General features: G+C 39.9%; 1 protein-coding gene across 1 annotated transcript in view; it reads right to left on the bottom strand.

Moving 5' to 3' along the window:
- Positions 1-27,964, bottom strand: part of FMN2 (formin 2) — a 410,148-nt gene that overhangs the window by 259,327 nt on the left and 122,857 nt on the right. Inside the window, exons 5-6 of the mRNA XM_064276718.1 lie at positions 14,488-16,388; positions 11,631-11,775 (exon numbers count right to left, since the gene is read on the bottom strand). Of these exons, the coding sequence (XP_064132788.1) occupies positions 11,631-11,775; positions 14,488-16,388 (2,046 nt within the window). The remainder of the gene's footprint in view (positions 1-11,630; positions 11,776-14,487; positions 16,389-27,964) is intronic.

The raw sequence follows: 27,964 nt of genomic DNA, 5'->3' as shown, positions 1-27,964 counted from the left end.
AGTGCTCTTTTTTTTTTTTAACATGAGTTCATATTACTGTACGTGTCACTTGTTTTCAGCCTGTAAAACTCACTTTAGTATTTCTTCTAAAGTAGGTCTGTTACCAACAAATTTTCTCAGTATTTGTTTATCTGGGGATGTATCTGCCTTCATTATTAAAAGACAATTTTGGTAAATATAAGATCCTTAGTTGATAATTTTTTACTTTTAGTACTTCAGATATGATATCCCACTACTTTCTAACCTCCATTGTTTCTGATGAGAAGTCTGTTGTTAATCTTACTGGGGTTCCCTTGTATGTAATGGGGTGTTTTTCTCTAACTGCTTTCAAGATTTTTTGTTTATCTTTGGCTTTTAACATTTTGACTATGATATGACAGGTTATCAATTTCTTTAATGTTTATCTACTTGGAGTTCATCAAACTCCTTAGATATGCAGATTAATGTTTTTCCTCAGATTTGGGAGGTTTTCAGCCTTTACGCCCTCCCATATTTTTTTTTTCCACTCCTTCTCTCCCTCCTCTTCCTTCTGATACTCTTAAATTTTTCTGAGGCTCTGTCATTTTTTTTAATTCTTTTTTCTGTTTTTGAGATTGCATAATTTCTTGATTTATTTTCACATTTGCTGATTCTTTCTTCTGCTGCCATAAAGCTACTGTTAAGACATCTAGTGATTTTTTTCTCCATTTTGCTTATAATACTTTTTAATTCCACAATTTCTCTATAATTTCTACCTTCATTGACAAAGTTTCTATTTGATGAGACACTGTCATTGGATCTTCCTTAAATTCTCAGAAATGGTTTCCTTTAGTTCTTTGAACATATTTAGAATGGTTACTTCAGGTCTTTGTCTGCTAAGTCCAACTTCTGGACCCCTTCAAAAACCATTTCTTTTCCCCGCATATGACTCAAAGTTTCCTATTTCATGTCTTATTTTGTTGTTGTTGTTGTTGATAAACACTGGACATTTCAGATAATATAGCAACTCTGGAAAGTGATTTGCCTCTTCTTCCCTCAGAACTTGTTTGCTTTTGCTCTTGTTGTTTGCCTAATGGTTTAGTGAGTTGGCTGGATTATTTCAGTGAAGTCTGTTTTTACTGCAGTATGCAGTCTGATATTCCTGCTCACATTTCTCATGTTTTTATCTTTTAGCGTGGAACCTTTGGGGTCACCCTTTGGTGGGCAAAAACTATTTGTTGATGGAAGGTTGTACTTAAGTCTCCTTAACCACTTAGATTTTTTCCCTGAGTCATTGTGTGTAGGTGTGTGGCTTGGTGGCTACTATCACAGTTCAACGAGTTTATGTACTTTTCCCCAAAATTCAGCCAGGGACAAGTAGCTTGAATTTTTCTTCTCCCATCGCTCCTAAAAGGATATACATTTGGGCATGGATGTAACTTCCAGACAAACTCCCAAGGAGGACTATAAAATTATTTTTAAGCCTGGCTTCTGAGGAGTTGCCTGAACCAAAGTAGCTTATTTTTAAGTTGGTGTTTGGTCAGAAGTTGTGTTTAAGCCTCTTGTGCCAGTGAGGCTTGCACTCTGTGTTGATGGGTCTGTATGAAATCTGGGGAATGTTTTCAAGGCTGCCCCATGTCTTGTTTTAAATGCGCCTGAATGGGTGCAGTCTAGCACATGTGGACAGCCTTCCTGACCCCCAGAGTTGACAGTGGTCTCAAGAGGGCCTTTTTTGGCTGCATCTTTCCCTGATTCTCTGTGCTTTCCTGGAACAGAGCTTCTGCAACATGAGACTGGGGAAAATAAAAAATGCCAGTAGCCAGCCCCTCCTGGGGTGAAACCATGGCTTCAGACAGAGCTGCGGGGAGAGAAAGAACATTATTTTTTCTTCTTAGTCTTGAACTTGTACTCAAGTTCAAATAATTGGAACCATTTTTTATCTTAGGTCACACTGAGGTACATTGTGGGTAATCAGACCAGTTTCACCAGCATCTCTATCCACAGGCAGAATATATGAGATAGGATAATTGTGATTATGTTAGTTAAGAAAGGAATAAAATTCTTCATTGCTCTGGGACTATCCAAAATACTGTTGCTGTCCATGGCAAAGGAGCATACATTCCACCAGTTAATACTCAGACATCAAAATAAACTTCAGGTCAAATTTATCTGAATTCAATTCTCACACTTGCTTCTAATATGATAAACCTAAAGACTTTTGCAGAAGTCTCTTGGTAGTGCAAATGGTTAGCATGCTCAGCTACTAAACAAAAGGTTGGAGGTATAAGTCCACCAAGAGATGCCTAGGAAGAAAGGCCTGGCAATCTACTTTACTTCCAAAAAAATCAGCCATTGAAATCTTTATGAAGCATAGTTCTACTCTGACACACGTGGGGTCGCCATGAGTCAGAGTTCACTCCATGGCAACTGGTAGTTGGGTAGGTAAAGACTTGCTAGGAACATGAAAAGGAAACATATTCAGCTAAGGGAAATGAATATGTACAGTCTAGATGGACATTATGGAAACCCTGGTGGCATAGTGGTTAAGAGATATGTCTGCTAACCAAAAGGTCAGCAGTTCAAATCCACCAGGTGCTCCTTGGGAATTCTATGGGGTGGTTCTACTCTGCCTTATAGGGTCACTGTGAATCAGAATCGACTCGACGGCAAGGGGTTTGGTTTTAATTTTAGATGCACACTGCTGAAACCCTCAGATAGGAGCTTCCTGCACACAGGAGAAGCCTGCTAAAATGTTGACTGATATACTATGGTTTTAAAATAAGCTACAAGGCAAACTTTGCTCATGATGCTATTCTCAAAAATCACCCCTTAATCCTCTCTACATATCTAAACAAATAAATTCTTCAAGGCCCACTTCAAGTCACCTCCTCCACACAGCCTTCACCCCAAGTCAAGGCAATATACTCTACCTAACTCCTGACCACCCACTATACTTGCTTTTTTTAGTATATAATATGAAACTTGAAGGGTAATTCAAGTATAGTCACTTAAGTTACTTAATACTTTCTCTCATAAGTTGTTGCACAATAAATTATCCCTCCAGAGACCCTCTGTGCCCTGACTGGGATATTAGCTTCTTTTCCCTACTGTGCTCCCCGCTGAAATGGATAAACTCTGCTATCAAGACATGGGTCCGTATGAAGACCTATGTCAACTGCAGCATCATTCACCATAACAAAAAGACCTAAGTGCCAAACAAAGGATGAATGGATAAGCAGAATGTGGTACATACATACAACGGAATACCACACAGCCATGAAGAATTTAATGATGAGTCCTCAAAACGTCTTATAACATGGATGAATCTGGAGAACATTATGCTGAATGAAATAAGTACAAAAGGACAAATATTATACAACCATGCTTTTATAAAAAGAATATATATATATGCACACACACACGTATACAGGGAGAGAGAGACCAATGTTCATTGGTGCTTACCAGGGATGGGGATAGGGAAGCACTCTCCAGATAGTAAACCCATTGCCATTGAGTCGATTCCGACTCACAGCAACCCCAAGGACAGAGTAGAACTGCCCCATAGGGTTTCCAAGAAGCTCCTGGTAGAGTCAAACTGGTGACCTTTTGGTTAGCAGCCATAGCCCTTAAGTGCTACACCACCAGGGTTTCTGCCAGATACTAGACACGTGGGGAAAGGTAGCATCAGATGTGGGTGAAGTGCACATAGCTTAAATAAGGTAAAAGATATCACAAAGAAATGCACAAGAGAAAAGGACATTTTTGGTAAAGGATATGACAAATACAATTTTGCAACAACAAAAAAATGTGTGTGGTTACACAAACATGTATATTAGGCATATATGTGCATGGGTACAAATAAGTGTGTACATATGTGTGCACAGATATATCTACATGCATATGTACACACAGGTATGTGTGTACATGTATGTATATCCATATATATAATAAACTGCATATGAGACACAGTTACAGATACTTCTTAGACATAATCGAACACCTCATGAGACTGGTTTTCTGGGTTTGAAGGCTTAAGACCACAGTCTTTTGGGACAGCTCAGTTAATTGGCATAATACAGTTCATAAAGTGTATGTTCTACATCCCAATGTGGTGAGTAGTATCTGGGGTCTTAAAAGCTTGCAAGCAGCCATCTAAGATACAATTACTGGTTTGTACTCATCCAGAACGAAAGAGAAAGAAGGAAACCAAAAACTCAGAGAAGAAACTAGTCTACAGGACTAATAGCCTACACAAACCATGACCTCATCTACCCTGAGACCAGAAGAACTAGATAGTGCCTAGCTACCATTACCGACCATTCTGCCCAGGACCACAAAAGACAGATTCTGATAGAATGGGAGAAAAAAGTAGAATAGAACTCAATTCTCAAAAAGTCCAGACTTTACTGGACCAATTGAGACTAGACAACTCCCCGAGACTATCGCCCTGAGATACTCTTTAGGCCTTAAACAAACATTATCCCTTGAGGTTATCTTTTAGCTAAGTAACAGGCTGGCTCAGAAAATAAAGAATATCACCCATGAGTAAGGAGCTCCTTTAAAAATCATCTATATGAGACCAAATGGTCAAAAATTATTCCAAAGCAAAGAAGAGAAGGTACTCGGGCAGGGAAACTAGAGTAACAAAAATAGTACAACCAGAACAGAATGAATAAGAATGATGACACATTGTGAGAAATTTAACCAATATTACTGAATAATCTGTACAGAAATTGTTAAATGGGAATCTAATTTGTTGTGTAAGCTTTCACCTTAAACACAATAAAATATTATTCAAAAAAAAAAAGGATGGCGTACAACAGTGAATGCAACTGGTCCTCCCTCTCTTTAAGTTTTCCAGGGCTCTCTTCAAAAGCTGCCCTGCTCTACATTGGCTGTACTGAGAAAACACTCCCCCATCATCTGCTCCATACAGAATTTCTACTCTGGAAATTACAAAAATCCCTCCTTACTTTTGCAAGAACGAGTTTTAGTTTTCATAGATATCATACCTAGTAAGATATTGAAATGCTGAATGAATTTTCCAAGCAACTCTTCCTTCAGTTTCTATGGATCATTATAAATAAAGCATCTCAGCCATTAAAAGTCACTATCCTTTTCTTATATATCTTGTCCTACAGAATTTTAATACCTTCATAGTATATGAATATAGAGTCCAAAAGAATTAACCTTCAGTATTTTTTTTATTATGACTGGATTTTGTATAATTCCAGTATGCAATTAATCAAACATAATTTCCCTAATACCTAATCTAACAAGGTCAAGGATCATTAGCTTAATTATATTTCCTTTTTATTACGCTTTTGGGTTTTTTTGTTTTGTTTTGTTTTAGCCATTCCCTTAGAAATGTAATTTCTTGGTTGAAAGAAAATAAAAAATAGAGGTCATTATTGCAGTGTTTGAATTGATTAGGTGTGCTCTACAGATAGTTATAGGAATAGCATCTTCAAAAAAATAATAAATCTTTCAACATCTAAAACAAATCCAGATCCCACAAAACCTATGTTTGTCTAATTATAGGTTTGTATTTTGATGTGGTTTTCTATGTAAATACATTTTTAAGGCTTGCAATAGGAATGTCTTCTATTAAAAGCAGATGTCATGTTAAAAGTTACAAAGTACCAAATGTTTATTATGCATCCCCAAAACAAATCTAAATTGTTTTATTATAAGATACTTGGCATTTCAGACATTATTTTAGGTCTTCAGTCTAAAAGACCAATATAACTGTCCAAATCTAACAACATACACTCTTGCCAGCTACAACTGGAATCATTCACATCAATACCAAAAGCTAGACTTCTACTACTCAGGTTATCATTCAGCCTATTACGTTATGACTACTTGAATAGCTATTATGATAAAACACATACAATATTGAAAAAAAAAAAAATAACACTGAAGCAGAGATTCCTGGGTAAAATACGTAACCTTTTTTTCCTGTCTTTTTTATATCAATAAATATTATACCAGAAGACAATATTTGAAGTATAGCACACAAATTTTCCCAGTTCACCAACATAGCAGGAAGAAGCCTTTTAACAGCAATTGCTACTTCATGTAAGAATGCTTAGAGGTTTGACATTATATGGTCCCATAAAGAACCTCTGAATGATGAATGCTTCTTCTTCCATTGTCAATACGAGGCTTTTTACAACATAAAAAAAAGCTTTTCGAGGTTAGGTCATCAAGTACCACGGAAAGATTGAACAAGATACCACATGTCTAATTCCTTAACATTTACATCAGCAATAAATGTGAATTTTAATGAATTCTTTTATTACCTCCCTTTATAATAAGTAGCAGATTTAACTATTTTTCTAATCATAACTTCCAGAGGCTAAAGCCCAACAAATATTTAACTATTGCAAATAGTTTTTCTCCACCATTCTTCAGGCAGAGCATTTTAATCTGATAAATAGAACAGAAGAACCCATGAAGAGACTCATTTGTGTTCCATTAAATGGTTACACAAATACCAGCTATTGATTTAAAAAATAATCCAGATATTATTCTTATTCACTGTTGTTAATGTCTCTGTGCAAAATTACGTTGTGGGTAGCATGTTCTTTTACAGAGCTCTTATTTTTTTTTTAAGCACAATCTGACATTATTTACTTACAGCACGTTTTACAGAGAGTGTTCCTTTTGTGTCATTATGGGATGAATAAGAAGTATCATCAGTTGACATTTGGTGAGGTTTAGCCACGGTCACTGTCTGCCTGTAACCACTATTTATATGCCACACAAGCAAATGGCCCGCTTTTTTTATTGCTTACGGAAGCTTCTGTGCCTAAATCTCACATCGATCAGATAAACTTTTATGTAACTAGGCAAACATCATGTTTGGTGGCATCAAGGTTGATGTACTTGCCAAAATTTGTTGTAAAAAATAAAAATTTTATTTTATTTATTTATTTTTATTTTTTTTATTTGTTAGGATATGGAAAATCCTTCAAAGGTGTCTCCACATATCTCCGCAGGATAAAATTATAGCTACAGTCATTTAAATGCTGAGCATATATCAAATATAATCCAATTCAGATTCTTTTTAAAAATATATGTTTCAGTCTCTATATAAAAAAAATATTATATTTAAGCTATATAAAATACATGGAGCCCTCACGGCGCAGTGGTTAAAAGCTTGACTGCTAACCAAAAGGTCGGCAGTTTAAATCCACCAGCCACTCCTTGGAAACCCTATGGGGCAGTTCTACTCTGTCCTATAGGGTCGATTCAATGGCAATGGGTATAAGGCATATATAAATATATAAGATATTTCACATCCATACTTATGATGTAGTTATTAAAAGTACAGATTCTGAAGCCAGAGAGTTGATAGGTAAACCCTAGCTAGCTCTGCCACTTACTAGCTTGGGAATATTATTTATACTGTATCTTATATTTAGAAATATAAGATACTCATCATCACTATTAAGCAACCTCTGTACCTCGGTTTTCTATATTATAAACTAGGGGTAACACTGTCTACTTCATAGGACTATAAGTATTAAATGAGTTAATCTAAGGCAAGCGTTAAGAACAGTGGTACATGGTAAATACATCTCAATATGCCCTGCAAATTCCATGGTTATTATTGTTATTATAGTTCTTTTTGTATAATCACTACTACTGTACCACAGTGTTTACTGAAATATATTGGTTTATGACCTATAGGGTTGCTATGAGTCAGAATCAACTCAACGGCAATGGGTTTGGTGTTTTTGGTTTTGTGATCTCATTTGGCACAGGATTAACCAGAACCTTCTTTTTGATACAATCATGATTATCAAAATCATTCTAAGGTAAATTATTCCACTTGTTTATAAACCCAGATTAAACTTTACTCTTTATTTGATCACCAAAGTGCCATAGCACCATCGTCAATAACCACAAAACTATCCTGGCAATAGGAAGGAGACAGGGATAAAATATCATTACCTCTAAAGCAGGCCCTCAAAATGAGCAAGTGTGCATGTGTGTCCATATTTAAATATGGGCATTATTCTGAGATAGTTTTTTTTCTGTTCCCCTCTTTAGTCCTTAAAAGCTGCTGCTGTTTTTTCAAGTTAGCAGGTTAATATTTAATTCTGAAGTGTGCCACGTTAATTTGCTTAAAAAGAACTTTGTAAAAATATAGTCCAATAATATCCCATGTGCCTTCTCAGCTAATCTTTGTACATTTAGTACTCCAAAATACTCAAGAATAAACTAAGAAAACGTCATAGAACAAACTTAAACACATGTTCTGTGAGAAAAATATAAACTGTCTTGCCTTCTGTTTCTTGGAAGATAAAGGACACAAAAAATATAAGGCTCTCATCATTACTATAAAGAGTTCTGGTGGTGCAAAGTTTAAATGCTTGGCTGCTAACCAAAAGGTTGGTGGTTTGAACCCACCCGGCAGCTCTGCAGGAGAAAGACCTGGCAATTTGCTTCCCTAAAGATTACAGTCAAGAAAGCCCTATGGGGCTGTTTTAATCTGTCCCACGACGTTGCTACGAGTCAGAACCAACTCCACAGAACCCAACAACAATATCATTACTATGAGTTTAGGTGTCCAGATAATAACCCTCTTTCTCCTTATGGCAACAGGCAATGTACCCAGCTGAGGAAACGTCCATTATCACACTGAAAATGTCTCTGCTATAAAAGGGTGAAAACAGCACAGGCACCTCATAAAATACCAGTGCATTTGACCACAGTCTCATGTTCAAGAAGACAGATCACAGAAAAATTATTTGGCTATTTTTAAAATTTAAAGAAAAACAGAACTTCTAGCCTCCATTGTATATAATGATTGCTTGAAATAACTCCATAAACATATGCCACAGCATTAAAAGCTATTAATTTTACTGGAAATGAGTCATGAGGTACCAAAATGTCTGCACATACAATCAGTAAACATTTCCCACAAAGAGAGAGACTAGCTGTATATATAAAAAAAAAAAAAGCTGTATATGCACCGTGAAAATAACACTTTCCTTAAAATTTTCAATGTCTCAAGTAAACAGAAGGAGCAGGTTTTTTCCTTCCAAGTCCAATGAAGGTAAATAAGGCCAGGCTTCTTCAGCAATTTTTCACTTTGCAGCAGACTTTCATCTCTCTAATCTACAGAAAAAAAACAGCTCTATGCCTCCAAAACTGATCGGAAAGGCAGAGCTCAGCTCCAGGACCAAGCCAAGGAGCTGCTGGACGTGCTCACCAGTGATCACGAGGGAGACATTCCCATGGGCCCTGTCTGAAGCTGAAGGTCAGTGGTAGTGACACTGTCAGTAAATGCAAATTACAACAAGGGCACAGTCTGTTCTGTACAATTTATGAAATGTCAAATGAAGAATGAAGTGATTGTGTTCAGATGAGGCTCAGTATAGGTGCCCTGTTTATACACAAACAGGCCATCTCATGCCCACTAGTTTAAGTTTTGATAATTTAGATATAAATCATATCTGAGTAAGCTAACCATTGAATAGGAGCCCTGGTGAATCAGTGGGTAAACATTCAGCTGCTAACCAAAAGGGCAGCAGGTTCAAATCCAAGAGCCGTTCTGTAGGAGAAATATGTGGCAGTCTGCTTCTGTAAAGACCACAGCCTTAGAAATCCTATGAGACAGTTCTACCTGGTCCTATAGGGTTGCTACAAGTCCAAATGGAATCGATGACAACGGGTTTTGGAACCACTGGATACTATCTCAAAGAAGGAAATCCTTTAGGCTCAGGCGACATGTAAGGCATCTTCCCTACCCTGTGTTCCCTTAGCAGAAAAGTGCTGATGGGATTTGGGAAGGCATAGTTTACTTTTCTGAGCATTTCATCCCCAGGACAAGAGACGCCCCATGCTGCATCTGCCCATCCATCAAGTGACAATTCTGGCTGCTTGAGTCTCCTCGATGTCTGTACTCTCCACCCATATCCCCTGCCAAGACGGTTTTTCCATCTCTGATACACTGTCCACGAGTGGAGACATGATGACTCATCCTGAAGTGCTCTATGTAAATATACTGCGGAAAAGGTTTTAAAACTATTTATACCTGCCAGAGAAAATCTGGTTTTCCAATTACCTTTATTCCTCTTTAAGACTGTCATCCTGGCTTTATTGATTATTATGACATGAATGATTTTCTGGTTTTTAATCACTTCTGGGCATAGAGGCCCTCGTGGCACAGTGGTTAAGCATCTGGCTGCTAACCAAAAGGTCAGCACTTCAGATCCACCGGCAGCTCCCTGGAAACTCTATGGGGCAGTTCTACTCTGTCCTGTAGGATGGCTGTGAGTCAATCGATTCAATGGCAAAGGGTTTGGCTTGGGTTTGGGTTTGGGCACAGTCACTGATATTTTTTAAGTTCTCCTCCATCAGTCGGTAGTTTATTAGTTAATTTAACAAATATTTATTTAGTGCCAGGTACTGTTCCAGCTGCCATAATTAATGGCCTAAGGCTGCCATCAGTCAGCTCTAATGCAATAAATGATTCTAAAAAAAATCAACTGCAAAATACTAGGGCTTGCATTATTCTAAGATAAACAAAATGCCTAGGGTAAACATTAAATAATGTTCCCAAGCTAGTAAGTGGCAGAGCTGGGATTCAAACTCCTAGCCAGTCAGCTAGGAATCCCATGGTTCTATACCATTCAAAATCCATCTCTTCCTGGTTGGACTGGCATATCCACCTGATGGTAGTTTTCTGCTATGAAATAAATATCAATGGGAAGAACTCTGGGTCATGTGCCTCATTATAACTTCCAGGTCAGAGGTAAAAATTCAAGGAATCACCGTTAGTTGGCACTCATCTGGTAACACTGGGCTAGGAGAATGCTGGGGACATGGGACCTCATCTCCCCCTCCTTGCCTTCCAAGACTGAGCTGCCTGCCATTTCCTTGCCTCTATGCACTCTTTTCCATACCCTGAAGAAGGTAATAAATGTAGCCACTCCACACTTCAGGGTGAAGGATGGGCACCAGCAGCCAATACCTTCTATCTTGGGCTCATTATTTTGGGGTCTTAACTGTACCTCCCTGAATGGCATACATAATTTACAATGATATCTTCTGAACAAGACCATCTGATGTACCCATTGAAAATGTTTTTCTTTAAATGCACTATTCTTTCTTTTTCTGATTCGGGTGTCATAGGTTAGAAGAAAGGCTGATATAATATAGGCCGGACATGCTGGAATCGGATACAAGATATTCTTCCATATTTGAAGTACAGTGTGATTGTTTACTTGGGCTCTAATAACATTTACTGGAATTATAAAGAAACAGATTACCAAACACATTACTGGTTACCCAAGGATTAGACTTCTTGCTTGCTTGTTTTACTTTGCTTATTCTTTCTTTCCTTTCCACCCAGATGGATTTAAATCAAGTGACAGATTATTTCGACACAACTTATTTTGGAAACAAGCAATGGCTGAGATTTAAGAAATATGTATTATGAGATTATAAATAAAATAGGATGTTATCACTTGATGAAGATGACTATTTCTTGTTCTGTTTGGGAGAAAGTCTTACTTAATTCCAAGTTTTTAAATGCCTGCCTTTGCTATCTCTCTATGATCTATGGAGGCTTCTCCCCAGTTAAAGTTCATACTTATCGCCAAAAAAAAAAAAAAAAAGCACCGTTCAATTTCAGAAAGTACAAGAGTACTCACTTGTTTAGCCTTGGTCTTTGTGATGGTGTCAGAAATAGGTTTCTTTCTCTCCTTTACAGCAGTTTTAGAAAATAATTCCTCAAATTCATGACAATCTATGGATGGCTCTTCAATTTTTTCCCAAATAAGTGAAGGACTGGAGTCTCTAAAGTTAAGCAAAAGATCAAGGAAAGGACCATCAAGTTAAACCACAAGGAAGCACGGTGAGCATAAACAGAAAGGAAGGAAATAAGGGTAGAAGAGAAAAAAATGAAAGGAATTTAGGAAGGAAGAATGGAAAGAAGGTAGAAAGGATAGAGAAGGAAGGAAGGAGGGAGGGTAGAAAGAAGGAAGAAAGGGAATAGGGAGGGAGATAAGCAAGAAAGAATACTCTTTTTCTTTAAGATCGCCTCTTGTTTTATCAACTTGATGACTAAGTTAAAATACTATCAGTATATAACGAAACCTTTGCCTAGAAATGGAAACCCTAGTGGTGTAGTGGTTACGAGCTACGGCTGTTAACCAAGAGGTTGGCAGTTCAAATCCACTAGGAGCTCCATGGAAACTCTATGGGGCAGTTCTACTCTGTCCTCTAGGGTGGCTGTGAGTTGGAATTGACTTGATGGCAGTGGGTTTGGTTGCCTAGAAATAATAATTGTCAGTAATTCCAAGTTATCAAGTCACTAATAGAAAAATAAAATAAAAATCCCTCTCAATATGGGCTATAAAGGCAAAAATGCTTGATTTCACACAATCCCAACTTGGGTCATCAGTTTTGTGCATTGTTCATAAAATTAAAAAGTATATTTTCAATAAAGCATCCTCCAATACCTCCCTACTGGCTCCTACCACCCTGCTGTCACTTGACTTATCAAGGACTACAGATTCATTTAATACCATTTCACATTGGAAGAGTAGATCCATTAAAAAAACTAACTAATAACAAAACAACTTCATAAAATGTCCTGGAGATAATGAGTTTTAGGTATACTGTGAAATGATTCATCAGCATATATAAGTAAGACTGCAATTATACAGTGATTGGACTACCAAGTGACAAACAGGAAATACGGATCCTTCTCCCCTAATACGATTCAGTAAAGATAAAATTAATATAAGAAGTGAAAATGGACCTGGTAAATATCCTGTTTCTAAAAGCATGTGACATCGCACAAAGAAATTCAAGAAACCTTGAAAAGTTACAACCAGGAAGGTCAGCGAGGCTTAAAGTGTATGTTTTTCCTCTCATCCTCCTTTTCCACAGCCATGTATCACAGCTCTATCTTCCTGGCCAGGAATGTGGGCTATGAACTATACTTGGATATTAACACACCACCAGCAAATCCGGTGAGAAGTATTCCTTTACACCTATCGTTCCCAACTATGATTCTACTGTGTCGCCAATCATCCATTAAAGGTGTCATAAATTTCTCAAATCTAAATTAATTCACACATGGGGTGTGAGTATGTGGATGTGGATGTGTTTTTGAGGGGCACATTTCTGAAGAAAAATTACTGTAAATAGGAAGGAACAGTAAAACACCATTGTGCCTTTAAAGTGGTGCAAAAACCATCAAGAGAGAACATTTGCCCAAGGATTTGACTTATAAGCTGCTTGTCAGAAATGAAAATTTAAATAGTTTATATAGTGAGAGCAAAGAGAAAGGTTTTAAATGGTAAATAATTTAGCCACAAATGTCACTGCTTATCTGCTCTTACTCACTTCCTAGAGGGATACAGCCATAAAGTCAGTTGGATTCAGGTATGGGTAGCACTCAGGCTCTGCGACTAGGGTAACTGAGGGGTAGGGGGCACTATAAGCCAAATTGACTTGACGGTATTGTGTGTTTTTTTTTTGGTTTTTTTTTTTTTTGGTGTATCTGGTGAGGCAGTGGTTAGGAGCTCAGCTGCTAACCAAAAAGGTCAGCAGTTCGAATCCACCAGCCACTCCTTGGAAACCCTATGGGGCAGCTCTACCTTGTCCTATAGGTTCAGGGTTGCTATGTTAGAATTGACCTGAGGGCAACATCAGTAACTGTGTAACAGATACGCATACATTTTATACATTGATACGTAGACACCATTTGTAGAATCTACAGACAAGTTTTAGAACTGCACTGAAAAATACACCAAATTGTAATTTTCCAAGGAGGTTTAAGGTAAAGTGGTTCACTGGTAATGACAAGCTCTTCCACCATGCGCTCGTGCTTAGGGCGTACGGAGGGTAACCAGCATCCAGGGGCAATCTCTAAATCACACCCACCCACCCCACAATTTGAGTGCCCAGGGGCAACCTCTGAATTGTGCCCCCCATTCAGGCGCCTAGGGTAGTCTCTAAATTGTACCTCTCCCCCACCCCCCAAATTTCAAGATGAATAGATGTTGATGGCAGCAACAAAAAGGAGAAGCTGGGTGTGCCCATGACCCAGCCGATTTTCCACTGTCCCGGGAGTCGGGTAGCTGACAGGTAGGTTCCTGGGCTGCCTTGGCAGTGCCTCCTGCCAGTGAATCATCCCTGCAGGCATCGAGAGCCGTGGCAACAGAGAGGAGTGCTGAAATATGGCTGAAGCAGGCACAGGCTTTCTGGAGCAGCTCAAAAACCAAAACCAAACCTGTTGCAGTTGAATCAATCCCGACTCATAGCAAGTATAACTGCCCCATGGGGTTTCTAAGGAGCGACCGGTAGATTCGAACTGCCAACCATTTGCTTAGCAGCTGAGCTCTTAAGCACTGTTCAACCAGGGCTCTGGAGCACCTCAAGTCCTGCATAATTTGGTCTTGGACTTATCTCTAGACCACGTGACTGTGCCACCCAGTGGCATCCACACCCCATACCCCCTAGGGCCGCCATAAGCGCACTGGCTTGTGTTGGCATTACCTTTTACTATGCAGTTGGATTCTTGTCCAGTAAAGAGGCTTCATGGGCCGACAGGGCTCTATTGGCTGCTTTCTACTCCCTTTGTCCTGACTCATCCCCAATCCAAATAAGCCAGCTGGCAACGGAGGAGGAAGAAATCCACACACTTGGGGTGTTGGTAAAGTGCTGCTCCCTGCTTCCAGTGGGAGTGGAGGGCCTGATCCAGGAGGCAGAGGTGGTGCTAGGGGTGGAGGGACTCCTGTCCCAGGCAGAGGGGGAGCTGGAGCAGGTGGAATTCCCACACCAGGTAAAGGAGGAGGTGGGGGAATCCCAGCACCAGACAGAGGAGGAGGAGGTGGTGGGGGTGGGGTAATCCCACCTCCAGGCAGAGGTGGCGGAGGGGGTATGCCCACACCAGGAAGAGGAGGAGGAGGGGGTATGCCCATACCAGGGAGAGGAGGAGGAGGGGGTACGCCCACACCAGGGAGAGGTGGGGGAGGGGGTACGCTCACACCAGGCAGAGGTGGGGGAGGGGGTACGCCCACACCAGGGAGAGGAGGGGGAGGGGGTACGCCCACACCAGGGAGAGGAGGGGGAGGGGGTACACCCACACCAGGGAGAGGTGGGGGAGGGGGTACACCCACACCAGGCAGAGGTGGGGCAGGGGGTATGCCCACACCAGGGAGAGGAGGGGGAGGGGGTATACCCACACCAGGCAGAGGTGGGGCAGGGGGTATGCCCACACCAGGCAGAGGTGGGGCAGGGGGTATGCCCACACCAGGCAGAGGTGGGGGAGGGGGTATGCCCACACCAGGCAGAGGTGGGGGAGGGGGTATGCCCATACCAGGCAGAGGTGGGGCAGGGGGTATGCCCATACCAGGCAGAGGTGGGGGAGGGGGTATGCCCATACCAGGCAGAGGAGGGGGAGGCGGTATGCTCACCCCAGGCAGAGGAGGGGGAGAGGGTATGCCCACACCGGGCAGAGGAGGGGGAGGGGGTATGCCCACACCAGGTAGAGGAGGGGGAGGAGGTATCCCTATACCCGGGAAGGGAGGAATGAGAGGTGTGGGAAAGGCAGGAGGTGCAAGCTGGACACCTGGCAGAGGTGGAGAAGGAGGTATTCTCTCACTAGGCAAAGGTGGGGGAGAGGGTGGCAGCATTTCTGTGCCCGGCAGAGGATGTGTAGGGATTGCTGTACTGGGCAGCGAGGACACTTCCATGCCAGGGAGCGGGGGAGGTGGGGGAACAGCCAAGCCCAGGCCAGGCATGGAGCTGGAGGGCTCTGTGCAAGGCAGAGGTGGTGGAGGTGGGATGCTACAGCTGTCTTCAGAGGACGAGAAGACAGAGTGTTCATGGCTGGTTTCAAGCTCAGTACTAAGAGATGGATGGGAAGGCTGTGACCCCGGCTGTCCTTGAGCATCAGCCCACGGATGGGATGGAGGTGATGGAGGTTGTGATACACTCGGCATGGACTGAGGTGTGTCGAGCTGCACTGCTATTAGCCTCGGAGACACAATCAAGGAAATCTCTGAGCAGAATGTTGTCTGAGGTCCTGAAGCTGAGGATGGCAGGGCTGACTCTGCACTCTCAGCCCCCACTGGGCTCGGAAGACATTCTGGCAGCGTACCCACAGAAGTGACTGCTGGCAGCCCGCCCTCCCCTGTCGGAGACGTCTGTATTGATTTCGCCTCTAAAATCCTTTGATGCCGTGCATCCTTTTCTCTTAACCTGAGAGCTTCGAGGCAGACGTCTTCTGCAGGCGTCACACCATTCCCAACCCCGTGACGGCCTGCGTCCATCTCCATGTCCACAGCAGGGTACTGCTTCTCTAGTTCAGCAATTTTGGTCCTCAGATCCTCAATGGTCTGTTCCAGCTGCTGAATCACAGTTGCCTGGCCCTCAGACTTCATGTCAAAAACATCCTGAGCGGCAACAAGAACAGGCATAAGACAAGGAAAAAAATTAAAACGCCAAAAAAAAGACTTATAATATTAAGTAAAATCATGTTTGTTCTCTTAACACATTTCCACAAAGATTCCTGCATAGAAAGATACTAATAGTTTTTACATGTATCTCTGCTTTAATACCTTCAGTTTCAAAGTGGTTTGCACACATTACCACAGCCCCTTATTTGTTTAATCTTTACGTGATATAATTGAGGACGAGTAGATAACTTTTTTTTTTTTAGATAACTAGGAGTCCCTGGGTGATGCAAACAGTTAATGCACTGGGCTGATAACTGAAAGTTTGGCTGTTCAAGTATACCCAGAGGCACCTTGGGAGAAATGCTTGGCCATCTACTTCTGAAAAATCAGCTACTGAAAACCCTATGGAGCACAGTATTATCCTGACACACATGCGGTCACCAAGAGTTGGCGTCAACTTGACAGCAACTGGTTGGTTGATAGATAACTGAGTCCAGCAAAGAGTTAGGAAAGAAAAGCATGAACAACAAACCAATTTATTCCCAAGGTAAGCCTTTCTCTTCTCTGCCACTAGGAAGCTCCCTAAACATATACCCCTTTTAAAGGTATCCAATAAGCATATGTGAAATACTTTTGTCAATCCATAAGGGCGTGGATATAAATCTTATGAGCATGTATCTTACGATTTATATTGTGTTCACCATAATTTTAATATTTTACCAAGGCATTTCAAAAAGTGATAAACGTATGGTTCTCTACAATTTCTAAAGAAGACAGCGGATAACTATTTTGCCAAGTTATGAGTCACACTCATACCTAAATGGTGTTTTCCTTTCCCAAGATATACAATAAACCAGGGATCCTTCACTTGGGAACAAACAGAACGTTTTGGCAGGAAGGAAGAAAAAAGTCCTGTAGGAAAATTAAATATGAATTAAAAGGTGATTAAGAGGAAAAGAGGGGCTGACTTGATGGCAGCTAACAACAATAGCAAGAGGACAAGAGAGGAAAGAGGAAAGGGTAATGATAAAGGAAGAGAAACAGGAGAGTAGAATGCAGAAAGGAAGGATAAACCCAGCTGTGTGCGAGCTGCAAAGTGAGACAACTGCTTATACAGAGCAGGATTTGCTCGCTGAAGGCTGAAACATAGAGAGGGAGGGAAAGAGTTGTATTGACAACTGTTTCTTCAGCATGTTTCAGGGCTTTTCAAAGACGATGCTATGGACTGAAATCGTGTCCCCAAAAAATGCGTGCCAACTTGGCTAGGCCATGATTCCCAGTATTGTATGGTTGTCTACCATTTTGTGATTTGATGTGATTATTCAATGGATTGTAAATTCTAATCTCTATTACATTAATGAGGCAGGATTAGAGGCAGTAATGTTAATCAGGCAAGAATCAGTCTACAAGATTAGGTAAGTATCTTGAGTCAACCTCTTTTTGAGATAAAAAAAAAAAAAAAAGGAAGCAGTGAGGGGAGAGGAGAGGGACCTCATTAACACCAAGCAAGAAGAGCCAGGAGTGGAGTGCGCCCTCTAGGACCAGGGTCCTGGCACAGAGAAACTCCTAGACCAGGGGTAGGTAGATGACAAGGACCTTCCCCCAGAGCTGTCAAGAGAGAGAAGGCCTTCCCCTGGAGATGGCACCCTGACTTCAGACTTCTAGCCTCCTAGACTGGGAAAGAAAAAATTTCTGTTTGTTAAAGCCATCCACTTGAAGTATTTCTGTTATAGCAGCACTAGATAACTAAGGCACTGTCTAATAGGGGCCACTACAGAAAACAAGAGGCCCAGATAACACTGGTTATCTTCCCACATGGAAGCCTGTAGCTAACACTCCACATCTGCTTTTTACATACTGTGGAAGAAAAATTAAGAGGTAACATATACTTATACAACGAAAATTATAATAAAAAAAAATTATCAAACACAACAATGAATGCATGAGCAACAGAAAACAAAAGAGATAACTGGAACCTCATATATGTTAAACACGGATGAACTTGAAGGACATATGTTGGGCAAAATAAGTTAATGACAAAAAAACGAATATTGTATGTTCTCAGTTTTATGAAATGGCACGAACAAGTAAATATACAGAAACTAGAAAAAGAAAAAGAGGTAGATGATGTTAAGTATAAAACTAAACATTTATCTTGCTTGTCCAAGGATAAACTCTGGATCCAAGAAAAGTCTCCAAAAAATAAAAGTTTTCTTTACTCTTTATCAAATCCAAGACAAATATTCAGCCTAGCTGCAGTGCCAAAACTGCTGTTGGACAGGGCAGAAATGGGCATTAACCATAAATGCAGCCTTTTTGGTGCCGTCAGATAAAAATCTTCAAAGTTGCTGTTTTTTGGGTGGTGGGGAGAGAAGGATATTTTTGAGATACTTTATATTTACATATAAATATAGGTCATTCTGCTGTACATAGGGTTGCTATGAGTCAGAACCAACTCAATGGCACCTAACAACAACACACACACATATATATATATATATATATTTAATACCTTAAATCACTACTTTTCTTCAGTGTCTACATAAAAGACTTAAGTATTATAACGCATGCACCTGTCAGTTTGTCGTACTGTGGTGGCTTGTGTGTTGCTGTTATGCTGGAAGTTCTACCACCAGAATTTCAAATACCATAGAGTCACCCGGGTAGATAGGTTTCCATGGAGCTTCCAGACTAAGACATACTAGGAAGAAGGGCCTGGTGGGCTACTTCAGAAAAAACTCAACCAGTGAAAATCTTACAAACAGCAGCAGAACACTACCTGGTATAGTGCTGAAAGATGAGCCCTTCAGGTTGGAAGGCACTCAAAATACGACTGGGGATGAGCTGCCTCCTCAAGGTAGAGTCGACCTTAATGATGTGGATGGAGTCCAGGTTTCAGGACATTCATTTGCTGAGGTGGCACAACTCAAAATAAGAAACAGCTGCAAACGTCCATTAATAATCAGAACATAGAATGTACGAAAATATGAGTCTAGGAAAATTGGAAGTCATCAAAAATGAAATGGAACACATAAAGATCAATATCCTAGGCATCGGCGAGTTCAAATGGACTGGTATTGGCCATTTTGAATTGGACAATGATACGGTCTACCATGCCAGGAATGACAAACTGAAGAGAAATGGCATCACGTTCATCATGAAAAAGAACATTTTAAGATCTGCCCTGAAGTATGCGATGCTGTCAGTGATAGGATACTATCCTTACGCCTATAAGGAGGACCAGTTAATATGACTATTATTCAGATTTACACACCAAAAACTAAGGTAAAAGATGAGGAAAATGAAGATTTTTACCAACTTCTGCAGGCTGAAATTGATCAAACATGCATTCAAGATGCACTGATAATTACTGGTGATTAGAATGCAAGAGTTAGAAGCAAAGAAGAAGGGTTGGTGGTTCGAAAATATGGCCTTGCTGATTGAAACAACACTGGAGACCACATCACAGAATTTTGCAAGATCAACGACTTTTTCAACACATAAATGGTGACTATACACATGGGCCCCATCAGATGGAAAATACAGGAATCAAATCGACTACATCTGTGGAAAGAGACCATACAGAAGCTCAACATCATCAGTCAGAAAAATGCCAGAGGCTGACTTCGGAACAGACCGTTAATTGCTCATCTGCAAGTTCAAGATGAAGCTGAAGAAAATTAGAGCAACTTCATGAGAGCTAAAATATGACCTTGATTATATCCCACCTTGTTTTTAGAGACCATCTCAAGAACAGATTTGAGGCACTGAACACAAATGACCAAAGACCAGATATGCTGTAGAATGACATCAAGGATATCATACATGAAGAAAGCAAAAGGTCATTAAAAAGACATAAAAGAAAGAAAAGACCAAAATGGACATCAGAAGAGACTCTAAAGCTTGCTCTTGAACATTAAGTAGCTAAGGAGAACTGAAGAAATGATGAAGTAAAAGGAGTTGAACAGAAGATTTCAACGGGAGGCTCAAGAAGACAGAGTAAAGTATAATAACGAAATGTATGAAGAGCTGGAGTTAGGAAACTAAATGAGAAGAATACATTCAGCATTCCTCAAGCTGACAGAACTGAAGAAAATAATCAAGCCTCGAGTTGCAATATTGAAGGATTCTACAGAGAAAATACTGAATGACACAGGAAGCATCAAAATAAGATGGAAGGAACACAGTCACTGTATCAAAAAGAATTAACGTTTAACCATTTCAGGAGGTATCATGTGATCAAGAACTGATGGTACTGAAGGATGAAGTCAAAGCTATGCTGAAGGGAATGTCGAAAAACAAGGCTCCGGGAACTGATAGAACACCAACTGAGATGTTTCAACAAACAATGCAGTGCTGGAGGTGCTCACTTTTCTATGCCAAGAAATCTGGAAGGCAGCTACCTGACCAACTGTCTGGAAGAGATCCATATTTGTGTCCATTCCAAAGAAAGGTGATCAAACAATATCATTAATATCACACACAAGTAAAATTTTGCTGAAGATCATTCAAAAGCAGTTGCAGCAGTAACAAGGAACTTCTAGAAGTTCAAGCTGGATTCAGAAGAGAACGTGGAACAAGGGATTATCATCACTGATAGCAGAAGGGTGTTGGCTGAAAGCAGAGAACACTAGAAAGATGTTTACCTGTGTTTTATTGACTAGGCAAAGACATTTGGCTGTGTGGATCATAACAAATAATGGATAACATTGCAAAGAATGGGAATTCCAGATCACTTAATTGTGCTCACACAAAACCTGTACATAGACCAAGAGGCAGTCATTCAAACACAGCAAGGGGATAATGTGTGGTTTAAAGTCACAAGAAGTGTGCCAACAAGGTGTATCCCTTCACCTTACTTATTCAATCTGTATACCCATTGCCATTGAGTTGATTGTGACTCACAGTGATCCTACTGGACAGAGTAGAAGTGTCCTACAAGGTTTTCAAGGAGCAGCTGGTGGATTCGAATTGCTGACCTTTTGGTTAACAGCCAAACTCTTAACCACTGCAGCATTAGGGCATGCTGAGCAAATAATTTTGAGCAGCTGAACTATATGAACAAGAACAGGCATCAGGACAGAAGGAAGGCTCATTAACAACCTACAATATGCAGATAATAAAACCTTACTTGCTGAAAGTGAAGATTTGAAGCACTTACCGGTAAAGATCAAAGACTTCAGCCTTCAGTATGGATTGCACCTCAACACAAAGAAAACAAAACTCACAACTGGACCAACAAGCAACATCACGATAAACAGAAAAGACTGAAGTTGTCAAAGATTTCATTTTACTTGGATCCACAATCAATGTCCATGAAAGCAGCAGTCAAGAAAGCAAAGGACACATTGCATTGGGAAAATCTGCTTCAAAAGACCTCTTTAAAGTGTTACAAAGCAAAGATGTCACTTTAAGGACTAAGGTACATCTGACCCAAGCCCTTGTATTTTCAATTGCCTCATATGCGAGTGAAATCTGGACAGTGAATAAGAAAGGTTGATGAATTGACACCTTTGAGTTATGGTGTTGGCAAAGAATGCTGAATATACCATGGACTGCCAGAAAAACAAACCAATATGTCTCAGAAGAAGTACAGCCAGAATGCTTCTGAGAAGCAAGCATGGTGAGACTTCATCTCATGTACTTTAGATGTGTTATCAGGAGGGACCAGTTCCTGGAGAATGACATCATGCTTGGTAAAGTAGAGGGTCAGTGAAAAAGAGGAAGACCGTCAATGAGGTGGACTAACACAGTGGCTACAACAATGGGCTCACACATAGCAAGGTTTATGAGGATGGTGCAGGACCAAGCAGTATTTTGTTCTGTTGTACATATGTTGTACTATGAGTCGAAACTGACTCAAGGGCACCTAACAACAGCAGTCTCAAAGAATTCATGAAGATAATAACACACATACTGCAAAGATAAAAGACCGAAATTTTTATAGAGAATTTTTTTACAGATACGGAACATGACAGAAATGTTGGGGTGAGAGACTATGTATCTCCTGCTTACATTTATCCCATGATAGAGAGAACAAAAAAACAATTTTGCTGAAATATTCTTTCCCCTCTATGACTAACTTTACCAGTTCCATAAAATTCCAGCCCTGAATCAATGGTAAAATCCACCTTTTCCATTCCAGGGAAGCACAGCAATTAAGCCAACCTCAAATTTCAGCAGGACCTGTAGTGCTGCCCATTATTTCTCTCACTCCTCTCAGTGACTTCATCAAACCTCTCCTCTGAAGCGTCTTCTCAAAACACACTTCCCTTCTATTTCCTCAAGAAAATTTACACCACTTAGTATAATTCTATGAAGCACAGTTCTACTCTGACATACATGAGTTGCCATAAGTCAAAGGTGACTCACTGGCAACTGGTTACTTTTAGTCTGATTCTCTAAGCTCCACTCCCACCTACAAACTTATCAATATCCATATCCATTCTCACTCCCTTTTCTCAAGTCTCAGAGGATGAGGTGTTCTCCTCATTGTCAAAACCAACTCCTCCGTTGTAGCCCTCACACTAATAATATTAATATACTATTACCAGTAATAGCTAACATGTAAACATAATGATTGTGAGGATGGTGCAGAACTAGGGTGTTTCGTTCCATTGTACATAGGGTTGCTAAGTCGGAACTGACTCGATGGCACCTAACAACAACAACATGTATTAAGTACTTATTACTACGCTAAGGAATTTATGTAATCCTCACAACTCTTTGTCTAGGCACTTTTACAACTTTTATTTTACAGATGAGGAAACCATTGCTCAGAGAGGTATGGGAACTTGCCCAGTAAGTAGCTGAGTTAGAATAGAAAGGCCAGAGATTGGGCCCAGGGCCTGAGCTCTCACTATTATGCATTCAGCCTGAGGCATGACCACTCTGCAGACTCGATGTCATTATTCCCTCTTGCTCACTAATTCAAACTCTTCTTTTTCTCCAAGTCTATTTAAAAAAAAAAAAAACTCAAATTTCTCTCATGTTTTAATCCCCTGTACTAATACTATAGGGGTCCTGGTGGTACAATGGTTAAGTACTTGGCTTCTAACAGAAAGGTCAGCAGTTCACTAACCACCAGCTCTGCTGGAGAAAAGACCTGCCGATCTGCTCCCATAAAATTTACAGCCTAGGAAACCCTATGGGGCAGTTCTATTCTGTCATGTAGGGTCACTATGAGTTGGAACTGACTCGATGGCACACAACAGCATTACTGATAACTATGTTCTCATTTGGTTATCAATCTTTGCTTCCCATCTCCTTCCCAATGGAAATCCACATTGATTAGTGTCAGTTCTTCCCCCTACTCACTTTTCAATTTATGACAGTATGGAATCTACCATCACTCTTACCTTATTCTAACTGGCAAATCCAACAAACACTTTTTAGTTTTTACCCATGGAAACATTTTTTAGTTACTCACTCCCTCCTATGAGTCAGAATCGACTCGACAGCAGTGGTGTTTTTTTTTTTTTTTCACTCCCTCATGAAATGGTCTCTTCCCTTCTTAGCTAAATCCTAACTTCTCTGGATCTTCTCACAGTTCTCAAATCACTCCCTTTCTGTCTCCGTCATGGAAAGCTCTTCCTGAAATACTGATGTTTATCTAAGAATTACAAAATTCTACCAGCCTCGTGAACACATCAGTTCCCTCCCAGCCAGCCAGGAGTACCTGCATGGGGGATGCCAAGGGGCATAAACAGCAAGCACATCACGGAAGCCTAAATAACACGTGGTTACATACAGAGTTGCAGATGTGTGCTACCTGATCTCTGTACTTAAGACCAATGAATTATGTCTACACCCTTGCTACTGACAATGTGATCCAAGAACCAACAGCATGGGTATCTGAGGTTAGCACTACATACCCTCAAGCCCTGCCCTACTGACTGAAACACAGTCTATATTTTAATAAGGTCCCTAGGTGATTTGCTGGCACTCTGAAGTTTAAGAAGGACTGATCTAGATCAGAACTTCTCCAACCATGACAAAGGATATTTTGTTTCCCCCATGCTATCATAGAATGCTCCTCAGAAGCAAAGATGGCAAGACTGCATCTCACATACTTTGGACGTGTTTATCAGGAGAGATCAGTCCCTGGAGAAGGACATCACGCTTGGTAAAATAGAGAGTCAGCAAAAAAGAGGAAGACCCTCTATGACATGGACTGATACAGTGGCTCCAACAATGGGCTCAAGCACAGCTGTTATGAGGATGGTACGGACCAGGGCAGTGTTTCGTTCTGTTGTACCTAGGGTTGCTATTAGTCTGAAGCAACTTGATGGCATCTAACAACATCATAGACTGACAGCTTTTGTAAAATACAATAGAGAGGAATTTCTAGAAATAGGATTATGCACTGAAAACTTTCAACAATGTTAATTTGCTGTAAAAGTTTCTAAATACTTAAAATCACATATTATCTCATTATAGAAAGCAATGACAATGTTCTGCTGCTATTCATAAAGTTTTCAGTGGCTAATGCTTTTCAGAAGTAGACTGAATTGACGGCTTTGAATTGTGGTGTTGGCAAAGAATATTGAATATACCATGGACTGCCAAAAGGACGAACAAATCTGTCTTGGAAGAAGCATGGCCAGAATGCTCCTTAGAAGCAAGGATGGCGAGACTGCGTCTTACATACTTTGGACATGTTGTCAGGAGTGATCAGTCCCTGGAGAAGGACATCATGCTTGGCAGAGTACAGGGTCAGCGGAAAAGAGGAAGACCCTCAACGAGGTGGATTGACACAGTGGCTGCAACAATGAGCTCAAGCATAACAACGATTTTAAGGATGGCGCAGGACCGGGCAGTGTCTCGTTCGGTTGTGCATAGGGTCCCTATGAGTCAGAACCGACTTGACAGCACCTAACAACAACAACATAGAAAGCAAACATGCAGCCAGGCTGTAGAACACATTTTGCATAGCTCTGGTCTAGTGAGTGGAGCCTGGTGGCATGTGGCTAAGAGCTTGGCTGCTAACCAAAAGATCAGCAGTTCAAATCCACCAGCTGCTCCTCGGGAACCCCAATGGGGCAGTTCTACCCTGTCCTATAGGGTCGCTATGAGTTGGAATCAACTTGACGGCAACGGGTTTGGTTTGCTTGGTTTTTTTTTTTTTTTGGTCTAGCGAGTAGAGTGTTAGGCAGCTCTTTTATACTTCTGTTGTCTCTTCAAATAAGGAAGTATTGTGTTAGGTGCTTAGAGACCTTAAGGGTCGCTATAGGGTCGCAATCGACTCGATGGCAATGGGTTTGTTTACAGTCCCTGGGTGACACAAGTGGTTAAGGGCTTAACTACTAACTGAAAGTTGGGCAGTTTGAACCCACCCAGAGTTGCCTCAGAAGAAAGGCCTGGTGATCTGCTTCCGAAAGGCCGCAGCTTTAAAAACCCTCTGGAGCGGTCACATTCTGCACATATGGGTTCACCATGAGTCAGAATCAACTCAACGGCAACTGGTTTTTTTTTGTTAGGTTCTACAATGGAATTCAGCCTGTATCTTGAGTAATTGATAATCTAGTGGAATGGAGCAGGAAGTCAGAGAAAATATACATACATAAAATGTATGTGTGTATGCATATTAATATGTATAACATATACATTTATAATATATAACATATGTGTGGTACAAATGTCATATGTGTGGTACAAATGTCATATGCATGGTACAATTTTTTTTTCTTTAGGCATTTGTCTTTAGCCACAATTTTCCTACCATTAAATCAAAAAGGGAATTAGAAACTAAAAATAATAGAAATAACAAAGAGTGGCACTTAAAGCAAGCAAAACAAGACCTGAAAGATGGTATATTCCTTGAGCAAAAAGCCAGGAGTGCTTTAACTCTAGTGGTACAGACCTAATTAATTGATTATTTTGTAAATAGTTTAAGGCCCTGAAGCAAAGAAACATTACATGACTTACCTAAAACTTCACAAAGCTAATAAACACTCACTAAAAAAAAAAAAAAATTTTTTTTTTTTTTTATGGTCTAAAATAAGGTCCATTGTCCATTATTACAGGGCAGCCAAATGTATATAGGGTTTGGATTCCGAATGTAGCTAAGAGTTTCTAAGAATCTTATCTGTCCTTCCTTATCCAAGGATGTCAGTCAAGGCCTAGCTGGCACTCAGAGTAGAATTCACAAAGTTAGTACAGATATTTGCATAAAGCTCTCAAGAGAATGCCATATATCTTGTCAGCAATAAGAGCTGATTTCGACATGGATTTTTTTTCAGGAATTAATGAAGAGATTTTTGTGATAAATATTAATTATTAACGACAACAAAAAAAACACTAACTAATCAAGGGCTTTTTTTTTTTTTTAATCAAGGGCTATGTAAGCAAACATTTCTTTTACTCTCAGAACCCACACAAAGTCAAGAGAAGATCTGCAAGGCCCACCCACTGACACAGTCTAGATTTAATCACTAAGAGACTGCCAGGCACTCTGTTGTCTGTGGAAAGCCCTCACATGGGAAGTCTGTTCCCTTGTGTGCTTTTCTCCAATCCTGAAACTTAAATCTCTTCTTTAGGATACAACTAGAGGCCTAGAAGATTCTCCAAGGATTTGACATTGGAGAAGTGAAATTTTCATTATCTTTAGACTTCTATACTTTCCAAAGACTTTAAGTGTTTCCAGTCATTTTATGACCGCCTACCCTAACACTAATGGTTTCACCATTAAAAATTAAAATAAATAAAAATGTTAAAAAGAGAAAAAAATCTTTGCAAATTTGTCCAGAATCTATATAATAATAAATATAAATGGAATCATAAACACAAATGGAGGAAAGCTAACAAATTTATTTTTAATGAATCCACACAATAACACACTTTGTATATTATCAACGTTGAGATTATCATATTTTAAGATATCGTCATAAAACCCTAAATCATTATAAGTAATAGAGTCTGCCATCCGCTTTGGCTGAACAAATTATATACAATAAGTCAGCCAAAATTCTTCCATTCTTGTATAATCTTACATGTGGGTGGTGATGGTTAGTTCTTATAAATTGTTTGAACACTTGCATATCACAAAACACAATTTACTATTAAAAAATAAAATGCTCACCAAAAATATCTTTCCAAATACATGATTATATGATTCTCAGAAAAAGAAAACATTACTGTAACATTAAGATTACAGTTGTCAAAATGGAAGCCAAGAAACACTAAAGTAACGCTTTTAATGAAAAGTTAATTTACTCATCTTTGAAACTTTATTAAGTTTATTTTATTAGCAGGACACTTTCAGGGCCCAGAAAATAAAAACTTCTTATTGGTAAGTTAACACTGCAATAATTTGTATATTTTAGTATCAGATGTGTAATTCATTTTCTACAATACTCAGATTTTTCAAGTTCTGCTACATTCTAAGGCCACATAATTGGCAAGTTAGGGTACTTCTCAACACCAGTAAAACGGGAATCCTACTCTTCACAGAAACATAAACATTCTCTATTTACCCACGTTCTAAATTCTAAAATATTCTCAGGTTTTAGAACAAATCAATGGCAGTCCAGATTTATAAGAAATAAACACAAGCTATAGGAAATTTCTTTTTT

Source organism: Loxodonta africana, chromosome 25 (genome assembly GCF_030014295.1).
Source record: "Loxodonta africana isolate mLoxAfr1 chromosome 25, mLoxAfr1.hap2, whole genome shotgun sequence".
Classification (NCBI taxonomy): domain Eukaryota; kingdom Metazoa; phylum Chordata; class Mammalia; order Proboscidea; family Elephantidae; genus Loxodonta; species Loxodonta africana.
This window is presented reverse-complemented; position numbering and strand designations above follow the sequence as displayed.